Source organism: Mustela lutreola, chromosome 14 (genome assembly GCF_030435805.1).
Source record: "Mustela lutreola isolate mMusLut2 chromosome 14, mMusLut2.pri, whole genome shotgun sequence".
Lineage (NCBI taxonomy): Eukaryota > Metazoa > Chordata > Mammalia > Carnivora > Mustelidae > Mustela > Mustela lutreola.
The window spans coordinates 22039809-22051640 of record NC_081303.1 but is presented as its reverse complement, the minus strand read 5'-3'; the positions used below and the strand labels follow the sequence as shown (position 1 = coordinate 22051640).

Below are 11832 nucleotides of genomic sequence, written 5' to 3'. Positions count from 1 at the left end.
TGGGAATGACAAAGAACTTATATCTAGAACATATAAAAAACTCTTACCTCACATTAAGAAGGCAAATAACCCATTAGCTATCTTGCCAAAAAAGATATCCAAGTAGCCAATGAGCTCAAGAAGAAAAAAAATGCTCAACAACATCAGTCAGTAGGGAAATGAAGATTAGAATGCTCACTAGAATAGATAATAATGTGTGCTGGTGAGGAGATGAAGAAACTAGAATCCTCATGTATCACTAGTGAGTATATAAATGGTACAGTCACTTTGAAAAATAGTTTGACAATTTCTTTCAAATTTAAATATAAATTTATAATATAAATATAAGTATAAATATAAATTTACATCTAAATCTACTCTCTTGAGTAGACCCCTATGCATAAAATTACTAGGTTCTTGGGAATTCAAGGTCTCTATGCAAGGGAAATGCAAATCTATGTTCACACAAAGGTGTACGTGTAAATTCTCACAGCATTATGACTCATAATAGTCCCAAACTGGAAACTGAGGAACAGGTAAGTAAAAGTCGTGCACTCACACAATGGGATACTATTCAGCAATAAGGAGGAATGAAATCCTGGTAATATGGATGAACCTCAAGAACTTTATGCTAAATAGAGTCAAATGTAAAGGACCACATATTATATAATTTCACTTATATGAATGATCTAGAAAAGGCAAATCTATAGGGACAGAAAATTAATGGCTGGTTGTCTAGGGCCAGACTGTCATTATAATTACCATATTGAATTATAGTTCATTTTTACATATAAATTCTCACTGGGCTATGTGTATCTTTGAATTTTTTGTATTCCTCACGTTTATCAGTAAGCCCAGTATACAATAAGCATTGGACATATACTTTTTTTTTCAGAATTTTATTTATTTATTTGACAGAGAGAGATAGTGAGAGAAGGAACACAAGCGAGGGGAGTGGGAGAGGGAGAAGCTGACTCCCTTCTGGGCAGTCCTGAAGTGGGGCTCTGTCCTAGGTCCCTGGGATCATGACTTGAGCCGAAGGCAGATGCTTAACCGACTGAGCCACCCAGGCGCCCCAGCAACATAGACATTTTTGAAGGAATAAATAAATATATGAATGATTTCTATGGCCAGCTTTGAATTTAACTATAAACCTTGGGCCTTTTTTATATAAATTTAGCCAATCCATCAGTATATTGTACATTGTGAGAACAAAAATATTTCAGTTCTTGAGAACTTTCAGATAAACAACCAGTTAAACTTCCAGTCTTTTTTATTTTAGTTGACCTAATCATGATTTTAAAACCTCAGTCTCCAGGACAGGAAAGGTAGAGGGCTTTAATTCTTAAAGTGGCTTCAAATCTCATTCTTTCGGGTTCATGGTGGGAGGTCCACTGGTCCACTTCAATGTCAAATCAGAACCCTGGAATGCTAATAATTGAATTCCTATTGATGATTTTCGAGGATGAGTGATCACTACAGCTGCATGTCCAGAGATGAGGTCCCAGTTCCATGGTAGATGTGAAGATATTTTTGTCAAAGCTGCAACCAGGGCAGTTTCAGTTCATGTTCACGCTGCAAACATAATGCTTGGATGTAAGTAAATGTTTCTGAAGAAGCTGAGAGGGGTTTGGTGAGTGCTGTGAAGTGTGTAAACCTGGTGATTCACAGACCTGGGGATAAAAATATATGTTTATAAAAAATATATGTTTATAAAAAATAAAAAATTAAAAAAAAAAAAGAATAAAGAAAATATGGAAAAGTGGTATGGCTTTGTAATTAGTAGACCTGGGTCCAAATCCTAGCTCTCCATTCCCCCCCCAGTGATTGCTTCTGCGGCAGGTTATTTAATTGCTTTGAACTTTAGCATTCTTCTCTGTGAAACAGTAGGTTGTAATTTTTGTTCTTGGCATCCTACAGTGCTTCTCAAACTAGATTTAAAGGACTAGATTTAAAAAATTTTGTTGTAGATGGCTATTTTAAAAACTATAGTAAATATGAATTATAAAAAAATACAATCTTCATTTTTTGGGTTTTGTTTTGTTATTGAAATCTAAAGATGTAAATCTGGTCATGGTTCTAGAAGAAACGAAAAGTGAGAAGGGCTGGTCCTGAAAAGGCTCAGAGTCTTTTGCGACGATTTCAGAAAAGGCCATTACAGTTTGTTCAGACAAGACTAACTTCCTCAGACAAAGAGGAAGGGCTGTTTCTGTTGGCAGAGAAGACATATCAGATTTGGAGCTGAAGGTTTCCAGCTTCACCAAAATCTGCTCCCTATGTCTCTATCCCAAATTGTGGGGTCATACTTCATTTTCTATTTTTTTTTAAAAAAACATTTTATTTATTTGACACAGAGAGACAGAGACAGAGAGATCACAAACAGGGAGAAGGAGAAGGGAGAAGCAGATTCCTGCTGAGCAGGACTCAATCCCAGGATCCCGGGATCATGACTGGGGCTGAAGGCAGACTCTTAATTGACTGAACACCCCAGGTGCCCCATCATATTTCCTTTTCAATCAGTGCTCTAACTTTAACACAAGAGAACCTGTGAGATTAGGAACTAAATTTGTATTGTAATCCAGTCACTGTCAGAGTTAGACCTTTGGTTTGGTTTTCAGAAAACTTGGTGCTGCAGTTCTAAGAAATAAGGGTTTCCCTCAGATCATCATTCAACTTCATATCCTTTTGGCAGAACTTCAGTTGAGAATTTAAAGCCCTCAACTCATTATTTTCTTTCTCCATGTTCTCCAGTGTACTTACAAGCAAGCAACCACTACTGGTGGGAATTTAAGTACTATTTTGGCACTGTATCCCATAAATAGTCAGAGTTCACTTTACCACTTGAGACAGGTTATTAATTCCATTAATTGTGACTGTATCACAGAACCAATTAAAGTTAACTCAGACCCACTTCAGAGGATCCATTTAAAGTCTATTTCAGTCAGGCTACGTATGGTAGACACAGATAGGTGTGTATACGTGACTATCTTCACACCTAGGATAGCTATAAGGAAACAAATTTTAAGTTTTCAAAAAGGTTAAGAAAAGGGATGTGAAAATTTTATTCAGGCTGGTTTGACTGTAACATTGTTTTTTGTTTTATAAAATAATTTTATAAAAGAGTCCATCAAGGTATTATATAGAAAATACACCAAAGTAATATATATACATTTCATAAAAATAGAATACATCTTGGCAATTGCTTCCATAGTCTGTTACCACCACGTACAGTGTATTGACGTTCAACATTTATGCTAATTTGAACATAGAAGATTTTTAAGAAAAACAAAGAAAACTGTCTCATTGGTATTTGTAAAAGTTGTTTCCACTTGACAGGAAAATAAAACGCTGGAATGTAAAAGTTATGGAGCCAATGGGAAAGAAGGTTATATCAAAGATCCTTGCCATGAACAATCATCTGAGGACAAAGCAATATTTTTTTTTCTATTATTATAAGTGGTTCATCTCATTTCACAAAATCATTGAAATATCCTTATTTTGGATGCTCAGTCCATGTGAACACTATTTGGTATCAAAGAAACATTCTAGAAGCCATACTATATTTCTAAAATGAGTAGTGTTTCTTTTTTCCCTTAAGGTGAAAATAGGTGCAGAAGTCCCACTATAGAGTATCAATACTTTTTAAAAAAGCATCTTTATAAGTTATTTAATAAGTTTTGATCAAAACACATAGCAAGCAGTTTTATTATTCTAAAAATGGCCAAATGCTCAAAAATTCACTTGGCTTTGAGTGAGGTTTGTTTTTGTTTTTTAAGGAAAATGATCTTAGTTAGCTACTATGCTATTCTATAACATCACTGATGGGTTCTCCTGTGAGATGTTCTGAATAATCTTTGGAATAATCTTTGGAAAGTAACTGCTCCAGTGTAATAAATAGAGAAAAATAATAAGGGACTTCCCTAGACCTTACCAAAATATATGGCCATGGTGGGATCATGAAAATACCTCAGCAGTACCAAGGAAGGCACACAAAACAGAGCATAGCACCATTTTCCAGTTGCCAAGATTGCAACTGTTCAGGAGCTGGTAACCTGGAAGGGGACAGGATGCTCATGATTAATGTAGTTTAAATATGCAAATTAGGCTCTGGAGAGCTTCTTAGTAGGGATAGGCAGACACAGCTATATAAACTATGAATGTGGTCTGATACTCAATGGTCCCGTTGGCACTGTAGGATGAGGCTTGAACCCTCATGCGGTAGGTCTCTGGTTCTCGCAATGGTCGTGTTGTATACACCACTCCTTTCAGGTTTTCATCCCTTAAGGCAAAAGGAGCAGTCTGTTCCTCATCTACCATGAGGAAAGTTGTCCTGGGATGCATCACTCCGTCCTGCGTGTATGCTACCAGCCGGATTAAATCTTGATTGGCAGCTATTCCAAAAGGGAGGGAGACGAGTTTGTATTCCAAGGCATATGGGCTCAAGGCACATTCCAGATCATTGGGTGGACAGTTCTTAAGGCAGAACCTAAGGACGAAAAAACACACAGAGCACATATTGTTATCTGGCTTGGAAGCAGGAGAGGGCATGCGGCAGGTGACCACGATCCGTGACAACTCTTAGGCATTAAAGGCAGCAGGCAGTCTGATGGTGAGAGCAAAAGGCCCACACCACGTGCTATGCCACTAACTCAAACCAGATGCCAGATGCTTACGAGAGCATGCTGGTCTAGAGTCCCATCTGTTTCTCTCAACTTCAGTAAAATCAGAAGTGTTTGACCCACTGAAGTAAGTATGAGTACCACAACGGTTACTCTAAAATGAAAAGTTAGTTTTGGAAATAAAAGGATCTGTACATAGACTGAAAACAAGTAGTTTTTAAAGAGAGGAATACAAGCTATTCTTAAATTGTAACATCTGTCCTAAAATTGAAAGCTGAAGTAGAATTTATTGATATTTGGTTTATTTTCCTAAAAGTAATATAAAGTCAATGAAGATTCCTGGGGGGAAAAATCTCTTCCTTTTTGTATTTGTTTTCCACATTATCTTATATTAAAAATACTATGTTTTCTTTTTTCAGAGCCCACATTGGCTGCTTTTGAGGCATGACTTTTAAATTCTCTGTCAGAAATCACTGGTAATGGAGAATAAAAAATTTTTTAAAATGCACAAAGGACCATTTTCTGCAGATATGGGTTCTTCAGTCATAGTATTTTTAGGTGTTTCTTAAGTCAATATTTTTAAATTTTTGCCCTCCCCTTCCTATTCCCTTTCTTTTCCCTCTAAAGCAATTATGAATAGGTTTTTGCTGGATCTGGGGCAGTCCACACTTGATCATGTTACCAAACTTGGTAGTCACTGCTGAGAGGAAAAACAAAGTGTGAGCTCCCACCAGCATCTGGTTTCAGAAACAACTTTTTATTAGCAGGTCCTAGTCATGATGACCATTATCTCTGTTTTCAAGCACCCTGTTGGCTTGGTACCTGAACAGAGTATGATATTTCTGTAAGAGGAGGGAGAAAATGGAAGAGCAGTTTTATTCAGAACCCATAAAAGATAGTGTTTCAGACAGCAGGGAATGTAAGCAAGACCATATATGAGCAGGCAGACAGCTGACTCATCCTTGCTCATCTCCATTCTCTCATGGAGTCATGGTGAGTCATCACGATTACAGCCAAGGTACTTCTTGGAATGCTCTAAGTCCTGAGAGCTCTTAAAACTCTGATACAAACAAACTAGGAAATTTGAAAGGAGGTGAGGTTCTATCATCCCATAAAATGCTCACCGCTGAGGCAGAATTCTAGATGTGGCATGGCGGACTACCTACTGGGGAGACGCTCCGGGAAAACCTTGGCAGCCAACAGTGATAGTTTAGACTACAGCGGCTGCCGCAGGATGAACTCATTTCATACCCATTCATTGAAGAAGGAACACACTGTAACTTCACATACCCCTTGGTATTATTGACGTCCTGTGAGCTACACGCGACAACAGACAGGGTTTGTTGGTTGAGGAGAGAAAGCTTTTCAAAAGGTATTTCTGAGAAGAGAAGGCAGGACTTACCCTGAAACAGGATCCCGTTGGTAGTTGGGTGGACAGGGCGTATCGATGCATTGGTAGCTTCCTCTCATGTTGAAGCACATGCGATTTGGTCCACAGCGCACACTCTGCTCCAGACACTCATCAACATCTAGCAAAAGCACGAAGAACACACAGTGTCAGCAACTTGGGTCAGAGCAGGCCGTGAGAGCAGGCGTTGCGAATGCTTGACTGTAATGGCAAGTCCCCATGGATGAATCTGGTAACCATACTAAGCTTCTTCAACCACAAAATGGGGATCCTGATACCTGGTGTGCTAGTTCCCGTAGCGCTTTGAGGATAATTTTTAACACTTGTGAAGGGAAATCGAAAAATAAAAGCTATCAAAGTAGAAGGGAAGCTATTGAGAACTCTGCTGTTTTTTATATTTGGAAAATAGAGTGCATTGGAGTTTTGTAAAGCAAACAATCCTTTAAATTCACGAGAAACAAGCTAGAAATTTAAAGGACCCTTGTGAGCCTTTCTGTAAAGGGAAGAACCTCTTTATAATGTGAGTGATCCTTCCTGGTATTTTCTAAGTTCAAAGTGTTGAGTGGGAGGTAAGATCATGGAAATTAAAGGAGTCAAGTTATAGATTCAAGTCAGTCATTTCTTGTGGAGAGAGAGGTTCGGGGGTGGGAGTGGACAAACAACACAGGATCAAATGAAGAACCATAATCCAAGTTTAATCAAACATGAACTGTGGCGAATCCACCCTCAGGGGTTATGGGGTTGGGATGTGCTCTCTAGGGTGCTGGCTACCCTTTGGATAGTGGGGAAACATGCAAATGAAATGTTGTTTATTTTGTTGTTTTCTATACAAAGTTGTTAAATAAAAACACACTTAAATCGCTATAATCAAGAAACATCAAGATGGAACTAAAGGAAACGGTTTCTTAGCTTTCTGAGAATGAATGTTTTTGAGCCATGATTTTAAAAAAAAAATTTTATTTATTTAACAGACAGAGATCACAAGTAGGCAGAGAGGAGGTGGGGGGAGCAGGCTCCCTGCTGAGCAGAGAGCCCGATGTGGGGCTCAATCCCAGGACCCTGAGATCATGACCTGATCTGAAGGCAGAGGCTTTAACCCACTGAGCCACCCAGGTGGGTCCTGAGCCATGATTTTTAACTTAGGGTCTGTATTTGAGTACCAGGGGATTTGTGAATGAAAATCTTTTTGTGTGTGCATGTATGAGAGAGTGTGTGTGTGTACGCGTGCACATGCGCACGACACACACAGAGAGAGAGAGACAGGGACAAGGACAGATGCAGAGACAGAGAGCACAACACTGAAATTGATGGATATTTCTGGGAAGTGGGTCCATAGGGCTCTACAACATTTTTAAGGGATTTTGAGATCCTAACATTAAGAACCATATTTTAGAGCAATAATTTCCAACTGCGGTACCTGCATTCCCCTGGTGGCACATGGAAGCTTTCCAGTAATATGAGAGCAGACAAATATTTCATGGAATCGTTCACATCCAGAAATTTATTTCCCACAAGTTCTCTTTCCTAAAAGCACTCTTCCTGAGAACTTCCTGTGGCCTGGAGTTCTCTTGTCGCCTTTCCCATTTTATATCCTTCTGCTTTATAAAAGAAAGGTTTCCACTAATCCCTAGTCTCTTTATGATACTCAGGGAGGGGTAAAATGCTTCAAGGCACATAGGAAGGGTGAGAAACTGGTCATTCGTATTGATGGTGGCAGGCCTTATTTCATCATGGCTGCGGACCAATGGTCTTGGCTCTCTCTTGTAAATTAGATTTTGGAAGCAAGCTGGTTGTCATGGGAACACCTACTAACACTTCTACTTGAACAGATAAATGACCTTAGACTTTTTCTGACAGTCAAGCTGGTTGGTTTAACAGCGACTGCAGACTTTTAAATTATATAATGATCATTCCCCATTAACTAGGTTATCTACAGCTCCAAAGTATTGATGAGAATATATTTGAAGCACATGGGCATCAAAGCCAGAATTCACACCCTGTACAACAGTTTAAATGATAAGAAACTTTAGAAGTCAGTTCTAAAATGTATGAATGAAGTGTAAGGTTTCAAATTTTTTTTGGAGTAGGCAAGCAAAAATTGAAGATGACTTATTTTAAAGTCTTAAGTCAACTGGCAGCTTATTGGCACTTACAATTCTCCTCCTTCTTTGGTATTTGAATAAACATAGATCCTGCTGTATAGGAGGGAACGATTACAGTGAACTGGGCCCAAATCCGTCCTCTGCAGAGGCAGGACCTAAAGGTCAAATGTACTTCCATGTGCAAAAACTATTGTATCATTTCATGGTAGCAGGTGACTTGGTACCTGCATAATCATGTGTATGTCGGACTTGGGTTAAAGTTGTAAGTTCTTTGGTGAATTCTTAAATAGCCTGAAAAACTGCTATCAATGAAAGAAAAAGAGAGAAGCAGTTCCAAGAAACAGTATATATATGAATAATGAACAATAAATGTTAAATTTTTCTTTTTTTAAAAAAGATATTATTTATTTATTTGACAGAAATCACAAGTAGGCAGAAAGAGAGGAAGGGAAGCAGGATCCCTGCTAAGCAGAGAGTCCGATGCGGGGCTTGATCCCAGGACCCTGAGATCATGACCCGAGCTAAAGGCAGAGGCTTAACCCACTGAGCCACCCAGGTGCCCCATTAAATTTTATTTCTGAATTATTTACCATTTCCATCTCAAAACTGAGCATTTTAGATTTGGTTTCAAATATATTTCTGTTTTCTAAGGAAATGCAGTGTGATTATTTACTTTAAACTTGCTAATGGTGTGCACAATGTAAAAAGACACTGAGCTAAAGTGATAGGGAGTTAATCACTTACATGGCTTTTTAGTTACTTAGATGTGCTGATAATAACATAACGTGCTTTGTATGACTAGTTTTATATTAGGACTAATTTTCCTACAGGAATATAACACAGTGTGAAACAAATTTTTATCTCAGTTAAATCTTGCCTATTGTCTCTGTGAACCAAGTTCTAATTATGATTTTATCTGTCAGAAGGGCATTATCTCCTTGGCAAAATGAGATTGTCTCAGAATGAAGTGAAAAGCCCTTTAGGAAAATGTGAAAGAAATGTAATTAGCCTTATCTTCTTTTTTTTTCCTCATAAAAAACATTCCCTTCATACTTATCTACCAAATTTCATTTTAGCTCTTATTTTTATGGTGAATTCCTTCCTGCAGGCACATGAAGGCCAGTGGGCTGCAGGGGCCCATGGAAATGGTGGCATGGAGACCAGAATCTGGACACATGCCTATGTGCATAATAAGAGTAGCTATCTTGGGGCACCGGGGTGGCAGTTAAGATCTGCCTTCAGCTCAGGTCATGATCCCAGGGTCCTGGGATCAAGCCCCACATCGGGCTCCTTGCTTGGCAGAGATTGCTTCTCCCTTTCCCTCTGCCTGTTGTTCCCCGTTCTTGTGCTCTCTCTTTCTGTGTCAAATAAATAAATAAATAAAATCATTAAAAAAAAAGTGTAGCTATCTTTCACAGATTTCCAATGGCTGAATATGAGTGTACAAAAATATATTAAAGTCTAATATTCAAAGTGTTTGCCTTCTGCTCCATAATAATGAATACTTCCCACTGAAAAGCTTTCTTAAGTATTTGAGCTTCTAGAAGGTGGCCTTCTTTTGTCTACTTCTTATCTCCTTCTGTCTATTATTATCTCCTCAGGCTTAAGCACCTTATAGGCATTCGCTCTACTCCTTTAGTCTACTGCCTGTTTTTTTAAAAAGGAGCTGGAAAAGATGGAGAAATCATGCTGTCTTCTGCTAGCTGACAATGTGAGGCTGTTTTTTATTAAATATTATAAGAAAATTACTATGGTAGAAATTAAAGGGTGAGCATTTTATAATCTATATAGTCTACAAGAAAAGATTACCAGGATGAGCTGAAAAGCTTTTATATTAACATAAAGTGATAGGGAGTTAATCACTTACATGGCTTTTTATTTTTTATTTTTTTATTTTTTTTATTTTTATTTTTATTTTTTTTTTAAAGCTCTATAATGTATTTATTTTTTTTTTTAATTTTTTATTTTTTATAAACATATATTTTTTATATACATATATTTTTATCCCCAGGTCTGTGAATCACCAGGTTTACACACTTCACAGCACTCTTTTTTAAAGATTTTTTATTTATTATTTATTTGACAGAGAGAGAGAAATCACAAGTAGGCGGAGAGTCAGGCAGAGAGAGAGAGAAGCAGGCTCCCGCTGAGCAAAGAGCCCGATGCGGGGCTCGATCCCAGGAAACTGAGATCATGACCTGAGCCGAAGGCAGTGGCTTAATCCACTGAGCCACCCAGGCGCCCCTACATGGCTTTTTAGTTACTTAGATGTGCTGCAGCTTTAGAACATATGACTGCATTTAACCAAGTGCTTCTGGATACATTACACAATAATTTAGAATAAACATACCTGAAACATTTATCTTATAGAGAGAATAATTTAGATTCTTGATAACATTATGGATTACTTTTTAAAACCTTGGATAGGGGCGCCTGAGTGGCTCAGTGGGTTAAAACCTCTGCTTTTGGCTCAGGTCATGATCCCAGGGTCCTGGGATTGAGCCCCGCATTGGGCTCTCTGCTGGGTGGGGAGCCTGCTTCCCTTCCTCTCTGCCTGCCTCTGCCTACTTGTGATCTCTTTCTGTCCAATAAATAAAATCTTAAAAAAAAAAAAAAACAACCCTGGATAGATTAGAACACTCATTTTAAGTGCAATGCTAATAAAGTATTTCTAAATGTTCAGAATTAGATTAGTGGGGCTTAAAAAGAGCAGAAAGATCTTTTAGTTTCTCCTCTCTGCTTCTTGGGCAAATCATGATCAGTCATGTTTTTGTTTCTCATCTTGTAGTCTGCCGACTTCCACTTTTGATTAGAGTCTCTGTCCTTGTTCAATGTCAAATTCACTTTAATTTCCTTTTTGTCACTGACATTTGTATCACTAACGTATACAGCTTCAAAAATGCACATGTAAATGGAAATCAACTTTTTTTCCTCTCATGAATTCCTGAAACACTTCCTAAAGCTATAAAAAGATTCCAAGTTATTCTTCAGATTAAAGGCTGCTTTAAAAGATGTAATTGTTTTCTCTCAAGTCTTTTTTATTTATTTTTTTTATTTATTTTTTTTTTTTTTAAATATTTTATTTATTTATTTGTCAGAGAGAGAGGGAGAGAGAGCGAGCACAGGCAGACAGAGTGGTAGACAGAGGCAGAGGGAGAAGCAGGCTCCCTGCCAAGCAAGGAGCCCGATGTGGGACTCGATCCCAGGACGCTGGGATCATGACCTGAGCCGAAGGCAGCGGCTTAACCCACTGAGCCACCCAGGCGTCCCTCTCAAGTCTTTTTTAAAAACCACAAAAATATGTAACCCATTTAAATCACAAACATTTCAAGTGACACCTGTTTCTGATTTGTTCACATTATTTTCCACTCTCCGAAGCCCAACTGAAAACTGAAAAAAGTTTGAACTGAATGGACGGCCAGGGCAATCAAGGAACAAAATGGCATAATTTAGAAAAAAAGAAAAATCCTCTAATGAGGAGATAACATAATATAGCACTTAAAAATCTGGCTAAGGCTTTTGTACTTTGGTTGGTTGTTCCAAATCCTTCCTTCCTTGGTGCCTGGTGCACTCACAGGAAGTGTAGTGTTGATGTTGGGCACTGCCACCTCTTTAGAGGATTCTTGGGGCGATGCCATGGGGAAAGTTATAAAGCACGGACAGCGTAAATTCTCTCACCTCACCCTGCTGCCACTGTACAAGGACCCTGGTGTTCACAGTATGA

General features: G+C 38.3%; 1 protein-coding gene across 2 annotated transcripts in view; it reads right to left on the bottom strand.

The window, feature by feature from the left end:
* Positions 1-3017: 3017 nt before the first annotated feature.
* Positions 3018-11832, bottom strand: part of HMCN1 (hemicentin 1) — a 475982-nt gene continuing 467167 nt past the window's right edge. For both annotated transcript variants that reach the window (XM_059145201.1, XM_059145202.1), the window contains 2 exons: positions 6001-6127; positions 3018-4465 (listed from right to left, as the gene is read on the bottom strand). In XM_059145201.1, the coding sequence (XP_059001184.1) occupies positions 4099-4465; positions 6001-6127 (494 nt within the window). In that variant the 3' untranslated portion in view covers positions 3018-4098. The remainder of the gene's footprint in view (positions 4466-6000; positions 6128-11832) is intronic.